General features: G+C 38.0%; 1 protein-coding gene across 18 annotated transcripts in view; it reads right to left on the reverse strand.

The window, feature by feature from the left end:
* The window catches only part of TSGA10 (testis specific 10), a 166,626-nt gene that overhangs the window by 22,516 nt on the left and 124,208 nt on the right, over nt 1–19,902 (reverse strand). For 17 of the 18 annotated variants that reach the window (XM_033238979.1, XM_033238984.1, XM_033238976.1 and 14 more), the window contains one exon: nt 17,397–17,606. The exons of the other annotated variant lie outside the window; for it this stretch is intronic. In XM_033238979.1, the coding sequence (XP_033094870.1) occupies nt 17,397–17,606 (210 nt within the window). The remainder of the gene's footprint in view (nt 1–17,396; nt 17,607–19,902) is intronic. 18 annotated transcript variants of the gene reach the window in all.

The raw sequence follows: 19,902 nt of genomic DNA on the forward strand, positions 1-19,902 counted from the left end.
AATACAAGGAGTAATCTCTTCTATTCTCATGCATAAACTTGTGGAAAGCTTCCTTTTGAAAATTATCTTGAGCCTTAAAATATGCTCAGTGAGACAAATGTTTTTTAAAAAGGAGGAAGAACAGTCACTAGTATTTAGAAAAAAATTACTCCTTATCTTGTAATATACGTAACAAATTCTACATGCATTAAAAAAGTTAAATGTGAAAAGGTAAGCTTTAAATTCTAGTGAAAAGAAATAAAAATGAAATTACAGGGAAGGGAGATAGGTAGGTAGGTAAATTTTCTAAGCTAGAAACAATGCAAAAAAAAGTTGGGTCACATTAAAAAAATAAACATTTTGATAGTCAATATAAACTTAACCAAAATTTGAAAGGAAACAACTGGAAGACAAATAAACTTAGTAAATAAAATTAACAGTTTATATCTCTACTAGCATAAAGAATGCATATACACTGATGAGAAATTTGAGCTGAATGATAATGATCAGAAAATCTGCAAAAGGAGAAATATGATTAAATTGTAAATGTATGGGGAAAATTTACCCTTACTAGTAATCAAATAAACTAAAACAAGATGCCATTACCAGTTCAGGGCTTCTTACCTCAACATTACTGATGTTTTGGGTTGGATAATTATTTGGAGTGGGGGTAGCACTATGCATGACAGGATGCTTAGCAGTCTCCCTGGCCTCTGCCCAATCGACGCCACCAGCATTCCCCACTCTAGTCATGACCATCAAAAAGGTCATTATTAAATGCACACTGGGAGCAAACTCTCTTTCAGCTGAACTGGAAAAACTCTACCGAAGACACTGTTCTAGTCTATCTAATTCGCAAATGTGTTAGTTTGCGTTAATGAACATTACATTGGGCAATGGCAATCTCGTATACTTTGCTGGCAGGAGTAGAAAATGGACCATGATGTTTTTGACAATAGCTTTTTTGAAATGTAATTCACATGCCATCAATGATTTTTAGCATATTAGCACAGTTGTACAATCGTTACCACAATCTAATGTGAGAACGTTTTCATCATCCCAAAAAGAAACTCAAGGTTGGGCATGGTGGCTAACACCTGTAATCCCAGCACTCTAGGAGGCCAAGGTAGGTGGATTGCTTGAGCTCAGGAGTTTGAGACCAACTTGGGCAACATGGTGAAAATCCATTGCTACAAAAAATTCAAAAACTTAGCCAGGCATGGTGCCATAGGCCTGTAGTCCCAGCTACTCAGCAGGCTGAGGTGGCAAATCACTTGAGCCCAGGAAGTCGAGGCTACAATGAGCCAAGATGGCACCACTGCCAGCCTCGGCCACTCAAAGAGACCCTGTCTCAAAAACAAACAAACAAAAAAAGCAAAAAACAAAACAAAACAAAAAAACCAACACAGAACCTTGTCTGGCCCTAGGCAACCTCTACACTATTTTCTACTATTTGCCTTATTCTGGATATTTCATACAAATGGAAACAAACAATGTGTATGTAGTCTTTTGTGAATGGCTTCCTTTATTAGCATAATGTTTTTAAGAGTTATCAATGTTTTAGCAGGTATCAAAACTTCATTAGTTTTATTGCCTAATAATATTCCATTGCATAGATAAATCACAGAGGTATTCATGAGTTTACAATATTTGACTTATTATACTTTGGCACTATTACAAAGAATATTGCCATAAAACTTTGTATACAAGTTTTTGTATGGACATGTTTTCATTCCTCTTGAATAGATGGAAGTGACATTTAATCTAATTTTTTTTTTTTTTGAGATGGAGTCTTGCTCTGTCGCCCAAGCTGGAGTGCAGTGGCCAGATCTCAGCTCACTGCAAGCTCCGCCTCCCGGGTTCACGCCATTCTCCTGCCTCAGCCTCCCGAGTAGCTGGGACTACAGGCGCCCGCCACCTCGCCCGGCTAGCTTTTGTACTTTTTAGTAGAGACGGGGTTTCACCGTGTTAGCCAGGATGGTTTCGATCTCCTGACCTTGTGATCCGCCCGCCTCGGCCTCCCAAAGTGCTGGGATTACAGGCTTGAGCCACCGCGCCCGGCCAAGGTAATCTAATTTTTAACACTTTGAGGAACTGCCAAAATGTTTTCCAAAGTTGCCTTACTATTTTACATTTCCACCAGCAATGTATGAGGGTTTCACTTTTTCCACATTTTTGTCAACACTTTTTATCTTCTCTCTGATTATAGCCATCCTAGTGGTTGTGAAATAGTATGGTTTGGATTTGCATTTTTTTATTAATGATGTTCAGCATCTTTTCATGTATTTATTGGCCATTTATGTATGTTATGTAGAGAAATGTCTATTAATATCCTTTGCCTAGTTTTTTAATTGGGTTATTAAGTTTTTTGTTTTTTGGTTTTTGAGACAAGGTCTCATTCTGTCACCCAGGCTGGAGTGCAGTGATATGAAGACGGCTCACTGAAGCAAACCTCCCCCCTCAGGCTCTCAAGGCACTGGGAATACAACTGCACACCACCACACCTGGTTAATTTTTGTATTTTTTGTAGAGATGGGTTTTTGCCACGTTGCCCAGGCTGGTCTTGAACTCCCAGGCTCAAGCGATTCTCCTGTCTCAGCCTCCCAAAATGCTAGGATTACAGGCATGAAACACTGCTATATATTTTGACTATCAATCTCTTATCAGATATACAGTTTGCAAATGTTTTCTCACATCTTGTGCATCATCTTGTCACTTTCTTGATATCATTTGCAGCACAGAAGGTTTTTTTTTATTTTGATCAAGTCTACTTAATCTATTTATTCTTTTTTTTTGTTTGTGTTTTTGATGTGTATTTAAGAAAGCGCTGCCTAACCCAAGGTCACAAAGATTTACTTCTGTATTTTCTTCTTAGTATAGTTTTTGCTGTTACATATAGCGCTATGATTCATTTTCAGTTAATCTTTGCATGTGATCCAACTTCATTCTTTTCCAAATAGATGTCAGGTTGTCCCAATGCCATTTGCTAAAAATACTATGCTTTCCTCATTGAATTGTCCTAGCACCTGTATTTTGAAAAATCTTTTGGGCACAAATGTATAAACCATTTCTGGACTCTGAATTCTGTTCCATCAACCTCTATGTCTTTCCTTATGCTAGTGCCACACTGTTTTGATTACTTCAGTTTTGCAGCCAGTTTTGAAATCAGGAAGTGTGAGTCTCCCAACTTTGTTTTTCTTTTTCAAGATTGTTTTGGCTGTTCACTTGCACTTCCATACGAATTTTAGATCAGTTTGACAATTTCTACAAAGAAGACACCTGGGATTCTGAAAGCATTGCATTAAATTTGTGGATGAGTTTTGGGAGTAATACCATCTTAACAGTGATAAGTGTTCGGACCCACGAACGTGGGATATGTTTCCCTTTATTTAGGTCTCCTTTAATTTCTGCTGACGATGTTCTGTCATTTTGTAAAGTACAAGTATTTGTCTTTTTTTATTTCGTTTTTATTTTTTTAGACGGAGTCTTGCTCTGTCACCAGGCGGAGTGCAGTGGCATAATCTTGGCTCACTGCAACCTGACTCCCCAGTTCAAGTGATTCTCCTGCCTCGGCCTCCCAAGTAGCTGGAATTACAGGCATGCGCCACCACACCCAGCTAATTTTTGTATTTTTAGTAGAGATGGGGTTTCACCATGTTAGCCAGGATGGTCTTGATCTCCTGACCTCATGATCCACCTGCCTCAGCCTCCCAAAGTGCTGGGATTACAGGCGTGAACCATTGCGCCCGGCCGTATTTGTCCTTTTTTAGTGCTACCCTTTTTGATGCGATTCTGTTTGACAGAATTTTTTTATTTTCATTTGCAGACTGTTCATTGCTAATGTATAGAAATAAGAAATGCGATAATTGGATATCGATCTTCTGTCCTACAACCCTGATGCTCATTTATTCTAATAGTTTTTTAGTGGATTCTTAGGATTTTCTATATTTCAGATCATATCACCTGCAAACAGAGATAGTATTACTTCTTTTCCAATCTGGATGCCTTTTATTTCTTGTTCATGCCTAATTGCCCTGCGTAGAACCTCTGCTACAATGTGGAATAGAAGAGGCAAGGTAGGCATTCTTATATTGATATTGATCTTAAGGCAAAAGCATTCAATCACCACTAATACAGTGTTTGCTGTGGGTTTTTCATAGATGCCCTTTATGAGGTCAAGAAAGTTTCTGTTTCTAGTTTATAGTGTGTTTTTATCAGGCAAGAATGTTGGATTTTGCCAAATGCTTTTTCTGCATCCATTGAGAAGGCTGTGTAGTTTTTGTTCTTGATTCTATTGATATGATGATGTATTAATTGATTTTTCAGGTGTTAACCAACCCAGCACTCATGGAATAAACCCTACTTGATGGTGTAAATTTCATTGTATGTGTTGTTGGATTCAGTGTTATAGTATTTTCTTGAGAATTTTTCATCTGTATTCATAAGAGATCATTGTCTGCAGTTTTATTTTCCTGTGAGGTCTCTGTCTGGCTTTGGCATCAGGGCAATAATGGCTTCATAGAATGCACTGAGAAATGTTCTCTTCTACTTTTGGAAGAGTTTGCAAAAATTTTGGATCAATGCATCTTGAATCATTCGGAAGAACTCACAACTGAAGCCATCTGGGCCTCGGTATTACTTTATGGAAGTTTAAAAATGTCTATTTTGACCTCTTTAGGTTATAGGTTTATTCAGATTTTCTTCTTTTCCTTACGTCAGTTTTAATACTTTGTGCTTTTCCGGAAATTTGTTGATTTCATCTAAACATTTAATTTTTGGCATTCAGTTGTTCATAATAGTCCCCATGATACTTTTTTTTTTATAAGGTTAGTAGTGATGTCCCTTCTCTTATTCCCAATTTTAGTAATTTGACTCTGTCACTTTGCTAAAGATTTGTCAATTTTGTAGATACTCTGAAAGAACAAGCTTGTGGCTTCTTTGATTCTCGATTGTTTTCTCTTCACTTAGTTTCTGTTCTAATCTGGATTATTATTTTCATTCTTCTTGCTGTGGGTTTAGTTTGTTCCCTTTTTCCAGTGTTCTAAGTGGAAGGCTATGTTAGTGACTTAAGAATTTTCTTCTTTTTAAATATAGATATGCATTTATAGCTATAAATTTCCCTCTAAGTACTGCTTTAGCTGCATCCTGTATGTTTTGACACAGTACACTTTCATTTTCACTAATCTCAGAGTATTTTTTTCCTTTGTGATCTTTCCTTTGACTCACCACTATTTGGGAATGTGCTGCTCAATTTTCATATACTCGTGAATTTACAAAATTACCTTCTTTTATCAATCCCTAACAATTCCACTGTGGTGGGAAAACATACTTTGCATCAGTTCAATACTCTTAAATCTACTGAGGCTTGTATTATGGCCTAATGTATGATTTGTTCTGGAGGATCTTCCATGTTGAGAAGACTATATATTCTACTGTTGTTGGAAGAGTGTTTTATATATTTATGTAAATGCCAATTTGGTTTTTGTGTTGTTGAAATCCTGTATTTCCTCGTTGATGTTCTGCTTAGCTGCTCTCTTCATTATTGAAAGTGGGGTATTGACATCTGCAACTATTACTGTTGAACTGTTTATTTACAGCACAATACAGAAATGTTATTCCTACATAGCTGTATTTCTTCCTTCTCTCATTAGTGATATTAGTGCCTTACATTTACATCTATATATGTCACAAGTCCAATGATGTATTGTTACAATTATTACTTTTAAACGTTACAGCTTTTAAAGAAGTTGATAGAAGAAAGGACAGCAAACATATACAGTCAGACTTAGCAGCTCTTTTTTTATTTTTATTTTTGAGACAGAGTCTCACTCTGCCACCCAGGCTGGAGTGCAGTGGCATGATCTCAGCTCACTGTAAGCTCCGCCTCCCAGGTTCATGCCATTCTCCTCCGCCTCCCAAGTAGCTGGGATTACAGGCACCCGCCACCACACCCGGCTAATTTTTTTGTATTTTTTAGTAGAGACAGGGTTTCACCGTGTTAGCCAGGATGGTCTCAGCCTCCCAAAGTGCTGGGATTGCAGGCATGAGTCACCGCGCCCAGCCCAAAGCAGCTCTTTTAAATATGTTCAAAGAAGAACATATTTCAAAGTTCAAAGAAATATGTTCAAAGTTTCTTTTAAATATGTTCCTTATGTTTAAGGAAGTCATACTTAAGGAAGTAAAGTAAGGCCAAAAATAGATGAATGGATAAAGAAAATGTGGTATATATACAAAATGGAATACCATACAGCAGCAGTCCCCAATCTTTTTGTCACCAGGAACTGGTTTCATGGAAGATAATTTTTCCATGGACAGCAGAGGGGGTGGGGATGGTTTGGGGATGAAACTTTCCACCTCAGATCATCAGGCATTAGTTAGATTCTCACAAGGAGTGTGCAACCTAGATCCCTTGCATGCGCAGTTCACGACATGGTGCACGCTCTTATGAGAATCTAATGCCACTGCTGATCTGGCAGGAGGTGGAGCTCAGGCAGTAATGCTCACTCACCCACCACTCACCTCCTGCTGTGTGGCTAGGACTGGTATCAGTCTGTGGTAACAGGTATGGGCCCGGACAGGTCTGCGGCCCAAGGGTTGGGGACTCCTACTATACAGCCTTTTAAAAGAAAAAAATTCTGTCATTCATGGTGACCTGGGTGGAACTGGAAGACATTATGCTAAGTGAAATAAGCCAGGCACAGAAAGACAAACACTGTATGATCTTACTTATAAGTGGAATCTAAACAAGCTGACTTTATAGAAACAGAGAGTAGAATGGTAGGAGGAGGAAGGATGGAGAAAGGGGAGATGTTGATCAAAGAGTCCAAAGTTTTAGTTAGACTGCAGAAATAAGTTTTGGTGATTTATTACACTGTATGGCGACCACAGTTAATAATAATCTACTGTATAATTCAAAATTGCCAAAGGATAAAATTCTAATGATATCACTGCAAAAAATAAGTTGATAATCTGGTTGATATGTTATTAGCTTAATTAAACCTGTCTACCATACATACCTCAAATCTTTCTACATACATAGACCAAAACATCACATTGTACTCCATAAATATACACAATTATTATTTGTCAACTAAAAAAAGAAAGAAAAAAGTAAAAGAAGGACTAGTAACAACGTCTCATCAAATAGAGACTAATAATAAGGAAATAATAAGCTGCTCTAAAAGACAGTTTCTTTTGTTTGCTTTATTTTCCTATAGATGGGCTGCATTTTTCTGGCTTTTTGAGGGTTAAATTTTGTTGTTGAAAACTAGACATTTTAAATAACATATTGTGGCATGTCTCAATACTGATCCTCCCCATCTTGGGGCTTGTGGTGGTTGGCTTATTTCCTTATGCATTTGTCTGGACTGCTTCTGTGATGTCTCTTCCCCTTGCAGTATATAGTCCCTGATGTTGCTCCTCAGGGTATGCACAGAGTTACCCCGATCCCCTCCCATGGGCATTTACAGTCATTCTAGCCTCTCCCATTAGGATGACAATGGATTTAGCCAGGCTCTCTTTGACTGTCTCTCTCTGATCTCCCTGTTAAGTGTCTGGCTGGTCTGTCCCTACTGGTATCAAATTCAACTATTAGTCTCTCTTAATTTCTAGCTGACTGTTCTATGTATTTTGACAATCAACTGTGGGTAACGTTGCTTCACAGTCTGATCCAGTTCCATTTGATCCCTTTGAAGGGGTACTGCTTCCCAACCTAACTAAGCATTGTTGAGGTATGATTGACAAATAAAAATTATACATACTTAAGGAATATAACATGATGTTTTGATACACACATACATTGTAAAATGATTGTCACAATTAAGCTAACATATCCATCACCTCTCTCTCATCTAGGTACTATTGTATGTGTGTGTTAAGAACACATGAGATCTAGTCACAGCAAATTTCAAGTATACATTATATCAACTGTAGTTACCATGCTGTACATTAGATCTCCCAAACTTATCCACCTTGTAACTGAAAACTTGTACCCCTTGTCCAGCGTCTCCCTTCTTCCCCTACTCCCCTCGCCCCCAACCCCTCATCGCCACCATTCTACTCTCTGTCAAACTCACAGGAGAGGGGGCAGTTTTGAGGCAAGTTTTTGAGGCTTGCTCTGATCCCAGAAGGGCTCTTGTTAGCTGCTGCTGTCCATGGTTCTCTATTCAACTTCTAACTGGTCTATAGTTTCCATTTTTGTTTTCATGATGTTTCCTCTTAATTGTGAAGCAGTGGCTTTTTGAAAGCTCATTGGCTGTATGTGCCAAAATTTCCACTTGTGGGAATCCATCTTAAGGATATAATGCAAAATGTGATAAAAGTTTTATGTAAAAAAAAATTTTCCATGTTGTTTTATACATTAATAAAAAGTTTTAATTTTTTATACAGAAATGGTAAAAAGTAGAATAATCCATTTAATATATTATTTTGCAACTATGCAAAAGAACACAAAAATCTGGCTAGGAAAATAAAAGGGCCAGAAGGAAATGTAACAAAATGTCTATAGTGGGAGAAAATAACTTTATTCTAGTTTTAGGTTCTGAAATCCATTGTAGCCTAAGGTGATGACTACATTTTAAAAAATCCTTTGCTTCCTTCAAAAATTATATGAGATTTTCCAAAGCACTTCTCATATTATGCCTAAGGAAATCATCCATAGCATAAGTATTCATTAAAAGATATTAAAGGAAGAATATTTGGAATTCATGCTCTCAAAATTCCTCTTGAGAAGAGTTAGTTAATAGATATACTATTAATTTAGAGATAGAAAATCAAGACCAGGGTATATTGTATATTATGTGAATGATATATCAACAAATATAGCTCAGTAAATATATCTTTTAAAGAAAGAAAAGCAAAGAAAACTAAGACTGACAAAAAGGTCCAGATAGTGCTTTAAACTATTTTTATAGGAGAATGAAGGTGGCAATATAGATATTTTTGACCGTAACTTCTCTTTTCTTATTTAAAATTATCTGAGTGATCTCAGGGATGGAAGGCTAGTTCAAAATTCAAAAACAATCAATGTGATCTATCATATTAAGAGGCTAAATAAGAAAAATCATTGGATCTCATAATTAGATGCTGAAAAAGCATCTGACAAAATTCAACATCCATCTATGATAAAACCTCTTAGAAATATGGGAATAGAGGGAAAATTCCTCTACTTGATAAAAAGCAACTACAAAATACTAGAGATAACACTAGTGGTGAAACACTGAATGCTTTCTGTGTAATATTGGGAAGAAGGTAAGATGTACACTTTCACTGTTCTTAATTGACATAGTGCTTACGTATGAAACAGTGCAAGAAGGCAAGAAAAGGCACACAGATCAGAAAAGAATAAAACTGTCTTAATTTTCAGATACAGTGGTTGTTTACCTAGAAAACCCCATGGAATCTGCAGGAAAACTCCTAGAACTACTAAGTGGATTTGGCAAGTTCATAGGACACAAGATAAACATTAAAAAATTAAAATTGTTGGCTGGGCATGGTGGCTCATGCCTATAATCTCAGCACTTTGGGAGGCTGAGGTGAGCAGATAACTTGATGTCAGGAGTTTGAGACCAGCCTGGGAAACATGGTGAAACCCCATCTCTACTAAATACACAAAAATTAGCTGGGTGTGGTGGCACATGCCTGCAATCCCAGCTACTCGGGTGGCTGAGGCAGAAGAATCACTTCAACCCAGGAGGTGGAGGTTGCAGTGAGCCAAGATCGCACCGCTGTACTCCAGTCTGGGTGACAGAGCAAGGCTCCATCTCAAAAAAAAAAAAAAAAAAAAAAAAATTAAAATTGTTGGCTGGGCATGCTGGGTAATGCCTGTAATCTCAGCATTTTGGGAGGTTGGGGCAGGAGGATTGCTTAAGGCCAGAAGTTCGAGACTAGCCTGGGCAATATAGCAAGACCCCCATCTCTACAAAAATCAAAATATTAGCCAGGCATGGTGACACATGTCTGCAGTGCCACCTAGCTACTTGGGAGGCTGAGGTGAAAGAATGACGTGAGCCCAGGGGTTCAAGACTGCAGTAATCTATGTGCCACTGCACTCCAGCCTGGGCGACAGAGTGAGACCCAATCTCTAAAACCAAACCAAAAGAAAACAAAAAAACAAAAACCAATTGTACTTCTACATACTAGCAAGGAACACATTGACAATGACATTAAAACTAAAATACCACTTATAATAGCTCAAAAAAAGAATACTTCTTTTTATTTTGTAGGTGGAAATCCAAACATGTACAGAACTTGTGTGCTGAAAACTACACAGTCAACAAAAGAAATCAAGGAAGATCTAAATAAGACATATCACGTTCATGAATTGGAAGCCTTAGCAGAGTAAAGATGTTAATTCTCCCCAAGTTAATGCAATTTTAATGCAATTCCTATCAAAATTCAAGCAGGATTTTTGTAGATATAAAAAGATTATTCTAAAATTTATGTGAAAAATCAAAGAGACTAGAATACCTAAAACAATTTTGAGAAAAAAAAAGGAATAAAGCAGATGAACCTAAATTAAAGACTTAATATACAATTACAGTAACCAAAATTCTGTGGTACTGGGGGAAAGATAGATATATAGATAAATGTAAAAGAATAGAAAACCAAGAAACAGACCCACACAAATATACCCAACTGATTTTTCACAAGGGTAAAAAATCAATTCAATGGCAGAAAGATAGCTTTTTAAACAAATGGTACAGAAGCAGTTGGATACTCATAGGCAAAACAAAACAAACAAACAAAAAAGAACCTCTACGTCAACTTCACACTTCACACAGAATTAACTCAAAATGGGTCACGGAATTAAATGTGAAAAATAAAACTATAAAACATTTAGAATAAGAAGTAGGAAAATCTTTGGAACTTAGAGCTATAGCAAATAATTTTTAGACTTAAAGCCAAAAGTACAATCCACAAAAGGAAAATTTATAAATGCAACTTCATCAAAACTGAAAACTTTTTATCTGAGAAAGACCCTGTTAAGAGGAAAAAAAACCACAAGTCACATACTTAGTGAAAGAAAATATTTGCAAACCACGTATCTGATAAAGCAGGAGTTCCCTAACCTCTGGGCCACAGACCGCTACCAGTCTGTGGTCTGTTAGGAACCGAGCCGCACAGCAGGAGGTGAGTGGCAGGTGAGCCAGCAAAGCTTCATCTGTATTTACAACTGCTCCCCATCACTCGCATTACTGCCTGAACTCCGCCTCCTGTCAGATCTGCAGCAGCATGAGATTCTCATAGGAGTGGAACCCTATTGTGAACTACACAGGCAAGGGATCTCGGTTGTGCACTCTTTTTTTTTTTTTTTTTTTTTTTTGAGACGGAGTCTCGCTCTGTCGCCCAGGCTGGAGTGCAGTGGCCGGATCTCAGCTCACTGCAAGCTCCGCCCCCCGGGTTCACGCCATTCTCCTGCCTCAGCCTCCCGAGTAGCTGGGACTACAGGCGCCCGCCACCTCGCCCGGCTAGTTTTTTGTATTTTTTAGTAGAGACGGGGTTTCACCATGTTAGCCAGGATGGTCTCGATCTCCTGACCTCGTGATCCGCCCGTCTCGGCCTCCCAAAGTGCTGGGATTACAGGCTTGAGCCACCGCGCCCGGCCGGTTGTGCACTCTTTAAAAGAATCTAATGCCTGCTGATCTGAGGTGGAGCTGAGGCACTGATGTTAGCTCTGGGCAGCTGCTGCAAATATAGATTAACATTAGCAGAGAGGGTTGGCTGCGCAGAGACCTTAATAAATCAATTGCTTGCAGACTCATATCAAAACTCTATCGCTGACTGGCAAGTGACAATTAAGTTGCATCTGGTGGTAGGCTTTATAGTGGCAAGTGAGTTGATGTGCTTCAATTGTACAGTTGCATCTGGCAGCAGGCTTTAAGTCAGAATCTGACACTTATTTTAGTCTGCATGTGGCCCGCCCATTTTTTTGTTTACCACTTCCATCCGTGTCTCTTTCCTGCACGGAGTACTTGTCTCAGTCACAGTTTTGGTAAGGCCACAAGCTAACCCTAGCCAAAATGAGTAAAAAACAAACATCACCAGAGAGCTCCTCTGAAAAAGGCAAAAGACCCAATGATGAGGCAGCAAAAGACTCTGAGACTGTCAAGAAAAGGAAAGCTGCATTTAAAAGAAGATACCGAGTCCTACTTAAATTATGGGTTCATTGCAACAGGTGATTCACATTCTCCAAGTCTGCTTTGCATAATGTGGTAACCGGCTATCCAGCGAAACCATGAAACCTTCAAAACTGCTTTGCCACGTGGAGACCAAGCACCCTGTATTAAAAGACAAGCCTTTGGAGTTTTTCAAAAGAAAAAAAAAAAAATGTGAACACAAAGAACAGAAGCAATTATTAAAGACCACCACTTCATCGAATGTGTCTCCACTGAGAGCATCATTCTTAGTGGCTAAACACGTTGCTAATGCTAAGAAGCCCTTTGCTATTGGTGGAGAGCTGATCCTGCATACTGATAAGGATATATGTCATAAAATTTTAGGAGAGGCTGAAGTTCAAAAGGTGGCATGTGTTCCTTATTTGACTAGCACCAATAACTAGATGAACTGATGAAATAACAGAGGATATTGCAACACAATTGTTAGAGAGGATTAATGAGTCACCGTGGTATGCAATCCAGGTTGATGAATCTACCAATGTTGACAGCAAGGCAACAATGCTTGTTTCTGGGTGATATATTTTTTCAGGAGCATGTGCATGAAGATATGTTATGTGCACTTTTGTTGCCAACCAACATCACAGTTGCAGACTACTCTAGTCTTTGAATGATGACATATCAGGAAAACTAAATTGGTCATTTTGTGTCAGTATATGCACAGATGCAGTGGTTGCCATGGCTGGATGGCTTTCTGATTTCATTACTTGGGTCAAAGAGGTCACCTCTGAATGTGAGTCTACACACTGTGTCATCTATAGAGAAATGCTGGCTATCCAAAAAATGTCACCTGAACTTAACAATGTTTTGCAAGATGTGATTAAAATTATCAGCCACATTAAAGTGCATGCCCTTAACTCACGTCTGTTCGCATAGCTCTGTGAAGAGATGGATGCAGAGCAAACACGTCCTCTCTTACACACAAAAGGGAGATGACTTTCTAAAGGTGTATCACTGGCCAGAGTTTCTGAGTTACGAGAGCAACTCCAGGGATTTCTTTTAGAAAATGTCGCCACTGGAAGCACATTTCAGTGACACAGAACGCGTCTCAAAACTTGCTTACTTGTGTGACCTATACAACCTGCTCAACAAACTCCATTTGTCACTTCAGCGGAGAATGACAACTGCGTTCAAGTTGGCAGATAAGGTGGCTGCATTCAAAACTAAACTGCTGTAATCCCAGCACTTTGGGAGGCCAAGGCAGGCAGATCACTTGAGGTCAGGAGTTCAAGACCAGCCTGGCCAACATGGTGAAATACTGTCTTACTAAAAATACAAAAATCAGCCAGGTGTGGTGGCAGGTACCTGTAATCCCAGCTACTTGGGAGGCTGAGGCAGGAGAATCGCTTGAACCTGGGAGGCAGAGGCTGCAGTGAGCCAAGATCGCGCCACCACACTCCAGCCTGGGCGACAGAGTGAAAACAAAACAAAACAAAACAAACAAAGCCAAACTGGAATTTTGGGGGCAACAAGTGAATACTGGGATCTTTGACATGTTTCACACATTAGCAGAGATTTTGAAGGAGGGTGAGCCAGGGCCTTCTTTCTCCCAGTTGGTGTATGATCACCTATCTCAGCTTTCAAAAGAGTTTGAGCATTATTTCCCAATCACAAAAGACCCCTGGACTTGGAAGGAATGGATCCGCAACCCGTCTGTGATATGCCATGTGAACCGACTTCGTCAGTGCTAGAAGAGGATCAACTGCTTGAGATCACAAATGATGGTGGCTTTAAAAGTACGTTGAGACAATTTCAAATCTCCATCCGTTCTGGATTAAAGTCGAGGCAGAATAACCTGAGACTGCCACAAAAACACTGAAAAGCCTGCTTCCATTTCCCACATCCTATCTTTGTGATGCAGAGTTCTCTATGGTGACAGCAATCAAACTGAGGTTACAGAGTAGACTGGACTTAAGCAACACCTTTTGGGTGTCACTGTCTCGTATCACCCCCAGATGGGACTGTCTAGTTGCAGGAAAACAAGCTCAGGGCTCCCAATCATTTTACATTGTGGTGAGTTGCATAATGATTTCATTATATATCACAATGTAATAATAACAGAAATCAGTGCACCATAAATGTAATGTACTTGAATCATCCTGAAACCATCCCCTATCGCCGCACCCAGTGTAAGGAAAAACTGTCTTCCATGAAACTGGTCCCTGGTGCCAATAAGGTTGGGGGCTGCTGTGATAACTAGTATGTAGAATAAGGAACTCTCCATACTGAACATTAAAAAAGAACATCTATCCAATGAGAACATGGACAAAAGACAAAGAGACGTTTCACTGTAGAAGATATAGAGATGGCAAACAACCACACAAAGAGAATTTCAATTTCATTAGTCATTAAGGAAATGCACATTAAAACTACCATGATAAAGTACCATACACATTTCAGAATGGCAAAATTAAAAAACAGTGGCAACAGCAAATGCTGGCAAGGATGTGGAGAAACTAGGCCACTCATACATTCTTGGTGGGAATGAAAAATGGTACAGACACTTGGGAAGACAGGTTGGCACTTGGCTAAAAAATTAATCCCGCAACTAACACAAGAACCCAAAATTGTGCTCCTGGAGATTTACAGAGAAATGAAAACTTATGCTCATACAAAAACCTAAGCATTTCATTTGTAATATCCAAAAACTGGAAACAACTCAGACATTCTTCCGTGGGTAAATGGTTAAACGAACTGTGTTACACCAACAGGATGAACATTCTTCTGTAATAGAAAGGAATAAACTATTGATACATTCAACAACCTGGATGAATCTCCAGAGAATTATGCTGAGTGAAAAAAGCCAATCCCAAAAGGTTATATATTGTATCATTCCATTTATATAATATTCATGAAATGACAAAATTATAGAAATGGAAGACAGATTAATGATTGCCAGGAATTAAGGAAGGTTTGGGGATAGGAGAGAAGTAGACAGGGCTACAAAAGGGCATCTCAATGGTTCCTGTGATGGAAATGTTCTGCATCACCCTAAATCAATGTCAAATATCTAACAGAGTATTGAAATATATACAATTTTTCAAGATATTACCATTGGGTAAAACCAGGTCAAGGGTACACAGGATCTCTCTATACTATTTCTTACGATTGCATGCAAATCTACCATTATATCCCAAAATCAAAAGTTTAATCTAGAAGAAAACTATCTGAGTACCTCAGCTAAAAAGAATACAAAAATAAACAGGATGGTTGAGATTGTTGCTTTGAGGAGATAAAGATGCAGACGTAAATAATTAAATTCCAAAGCAAAATAAAAGAAAAAAGATTAATGTCAGGGTAACTTAAAGTACTTTGGGAACAGGAAGTAAGCTACAAAACTTGGAGTAAACATCTTTACATTTTTTAAAATTAATATAAATCATTATCAAGATGTATATATAGTTTTGCTAACGGCAATGATTTCAAAACTTTAAGAAGATTACTAGAAGATACCCTACTTGGTCATAGTACATTTTTTAATAAGCTTTCGTGTGATATGTTCTGATATTTCTACTTCATTTTGTGTCAGTTAGAGTAACAGGTAATACTTTTCCAATTTAAAAACATCAGTAAAAAAGTGTAAAGGATGTATTATTTGAATTTTTTCTTTATTTCTTTGTTTTGTTTGTTTTTTTTAGACAGAGTTTCGCTCTTGTTGCCCAGGCTGGAGTGCAATGGCGCGATCTTGGCTCACGGCAACCTCCGCCTCCTGGGTTCAAGCAATTCTTCTGCCTCAGCCTGCCGAGTAGCTGGGACTACAGGCATGCGCCACCACGCCCAGCTAATTTTTGCATTTTCAGTAGAGACAGGGTTTCTCCATGTTGGTCAGGCTGGTCTCAAACTCCCGACCTCAGGTGATCCACCTGCTTTGGCCTCCCAAAGTGCTGGGATTACAGGCGTGAGCCACCATGCACAGTCTGTTTGAATTTTTATAGTGAGTACCTATTCTTGAGTTACTTTCATCATTAAAACGTTCTTATTTAAATAAAAGATAATTTGAAGAGTGAGAATTCCAGCATATACTACTTCATTAAAACATTAACAGTGGTTCTTACAGAAACAAACTAGATACATGATTCTCAAATACATTATCCAACTGCAGAGTAACAAAACAAAAGGTTTGGCCAGGCGCGGTGGCTCACACCTGTAATCCTAGCACTTTGGGAGGCCGAGGTGGGAGGATCACGAGGTCAGGAGATCGAGACCTACCATCTTGGCCAAAATGGTGAAACCCCGTCACTACTAAAACTACAAAAATTAGCTGGGTGTGGTGGCAGATGCCTGTAATCCCAGCTACTTGGGAAACTGAGGCAGGAGAATCACTTGAACCAGGGAGTTGGAGGTTGCAGTGAGCTGAGATCGTGCCATTCCACTCCAGCCTGGCAACAGAGTGATACTCCATCTCAAAAATTAAAAAAAAAAAAAAAAATAAAGGTTCAATAGGGTTTGGCAATAACAGAAATTTAAACATGACCAAAATTTTCCACTATTTCAAATACACTATGCATCTTCTATACATACTTTAAAATTCGGGCTCTATCTCCCCAGCCACTTCCTCCTGTGCAAGCTACACTAGCCATTACAAAGTACTTATTATTCACTCCATACCCTTGCCTGTGTTGTTTTTCCTTTGGAACGGGATGCCTCATTCCTTTAGAGCTCCTCAGTATCTCCTTGTGTACTCCTCCCTGATATTCCTGGGCTGAATAGAGATTTCCTCTATAAAGCTTTTAGTGTCTCTTATTAATATGTCATTCATTACGAATTATTTATATGTCAGTGGGAAGTCCCTGAGGACAGGAACCTATATCTTTTGAAAATTATACTCCCAGTGGCAAGTACAATGTCAGGCACAAAGTAGATACAATCAACTGAGTTACGGTTAAAAGAACCCGGCCAATTAATAAATAAATTTAGCTTAAAAGAATATCATTAAAGTTAAAATTTAGCTAAATAAACCTCAACCTCATGGTTCTTTGCTGATCGCTATGTCAGTGTGTTTTATGATTCTACCGGCTAAAAGTAAATGCAAATCACACGCTCCACGGAAGAGTTTTTATTACAGTCTTAAGCTGTTTGGAATACAACTGTCATAAACTAACCTCTTGGATTTTAAAAATAAAATCTAAGTTCAAAGACATGGCTTGATGTAATATTACATAAAAAAGAACTTATTTTTCCAAAATTATACTAACTTCACAGTAACAGCCATTTTAAAGAAGATTTTAAAAACATATTACATACCATTTCTATTTCTTGATCTTTAGCAACCAGCTGTCGATTAAGAAGTTCTTTGCTCGAGTCAAGTTTAATACAGAGTTCCCTAGTAGAAGACAAATCTGCAAGAGCGGACACCTTTTCAAACTGAACCTTCTGAAGCTCCTCTTCCATTTTTACAACAGACTTATGTAAGGTAGAAATCTGGGACTTGTAAGACCTTTCTGCATTTAAGTGCTGTAAGAATAAAATTATATATATATATATATGTATGTATACATACATATTAAACTGGAAGAAAACGACAACATGGAAAAACAAAATGGGGCAAATCTAAGCATAGCGCATTTAGCTTGTATGAAGTTTTAGATAATATAGGTGGTAACAATATGTACAAAACACTCTAACATAAATTCAGGTTTTTATTTTTTTTACATAAAATTCACGAGCATGGTGGTCCACGGGTCATTCTTTTTAATGCCCTTAGGAAAAAGAAACTTTTCCCACTGAAAAGTCGCCAGCCCCAAAGCTAGTTGAGATGTATCATTTGACCAACGGTTCTCCCTCTATTAGCCAGTTTCAATTATTTTATACTACAAATGCTATTGTTGTTGTTAAAAACAAAAATGCTAGCCACTGTCTTATTCACAACACCTGCTTTTGAATTCTTGACTGGCATGTTGATTTCAATCATAATGTCATAAAATGAAAACTGATAACTCTTTAACACTAAAGGGAAAAAGACTAAGGGCAAGTATAAATGAAGTATATATCACATTATAGGAAATAAGAGCATGTTTTTAAAACTATGAGATTCAAGTTACATAAATGCTTTCGAATGTTCAAGATAATTCCACCCCCACCCTTTTCTTTTAGAAATATGTCTTATGTAAGTGCACTGCCACCTACAGAGAAGTATTTGTTTGCAATAATGTGAAGACAAGGAGAACTGAGAGGCAAATACATTTATGTGTTTTTACAAGTGATTTCACAAGTGTAAAGCACTGTAATTTGCTCCCATTATAAGTTATTTGGCCATAATTCACTCCTACTTTCTCTATCTCTTCCCTTCCTTCCTCACTCACTCTTTCTTATTCTTCAAGCCAACGTTTTATCCATCCTTCCATCCACCCACCCATTCATCACATATTTATTGAATATACACTCTGTTCCAGTCACTGTACATACTCAATGGTAAGTGGTATCTGCTCTAATGAAACATCCAGACTACTAGAGGAGTCATATATTGATAATGATACAAATAATTATATAAATACATGAAAAGAAAATATAATTAATACCCTAAGAGAAAAAACAAAATGGAATCATATAACATGCTCAATTAAAACCAAAAAAGGCAGAAGAGCAGCTGAAGAGTAAACAAACAAATGAACAGGGCAATAAGTATACTTATAAATATGGGAAATATTAATCCAACTATAATTACTTTAACTATGACTAATCTATATGCCCCAATGAAGACAAATGGTCAGAGTGGATAAGAAAACAAGATCTACTTATTTATCTATAATAAATTAATATTAATATTTAAATGTTAATGCTAATAAAAGGAAAGTTAGGGTAGCTACATTAATTTCAGACAAAGCAAATTTCAGAGAAAGGAAAATTATCAGTAATAAAGAGAGGGCATGACATAATGATTGCAGAAAGTTAATTTGCAAAGAAGACATAACAAACCTTAATGTGTATGTCCCTAACAACAGAGCATGCCAACATATGTGAGGCAAAAAAATGGATAGGATGGCAAGGAGAAATACTATTCTAGATTACTATTATAGATTATTATTGGAGAATGCAACACCCATGTATCAGTAATTGACAGACCAAGCAGGCAGAAAGTCAGCAAGGATACAATTCAGCTGAATAGCATTATCAATCAATTGGTTCTAAATATTTATAGAGTACTTTATCCAAAAACAGCAGAATACACATTATTTTCTTTTTTTTTTAAAGTTATACTTTAAGTTCTAGGGTACATATGCAAAATGTGCAGGTTTGTTACATATGTAAACATGTGCCATGTTGATGTGCTGCACCCATTAACTTGTCATTTACATTAGGTATATCTCCTAATGCTATCCCTACCCGCTCCCCATGCCACGACAAGTCCTGGTGTGTGATGTTCCCCTTCCTGTGTCCAAGTGTTCTCATTGTTCAATTCCCACCTATGAGTGAGAACATGCAGTGTTTGGTTTTTTGTCCTTGCAATAGTTTTCTCAGAATGATGGTTTCCAGCTGCATCCATGTCCCTGCAAAGGACATGAACTCATCCTTTTTTATGGCCGCATAGTATTCCATGGTGTATATGTGCCATATTTTCTTAATCCAGTCTATCACTGATGGACATCTGGGTTGGTTCCAAGTCTTTGCTATTGTGAATAGTGCCGCAATAAACATACGTGTGTACGTGTCTTTATAGCAGCATGATTTATAATCCTTTGGGTATATACCCAGTAATGGGATGGCTGGGTCATATGGTATTTCTAGTTCTAGATCCTTGAGGAATCGCCAT

This window comes from Trachypithecus francoisi, unplaced genomic scaffold (genome assembly GCF_009764315.1).
Source record: "Trachypithecus francoisi isolate TF-2019V2 unplaced genomic scaffold, Tfra_2.0 Lachesis_group17, whole genome shotgun sequence".
NCBI classification, from domain to species: domain Eukaryota; kingdom Metazoa; phylum Chordata; class Mammalia; order Primates; family Cercopithecidae; genus Trachypithecus; species Trachypithecus francoisi.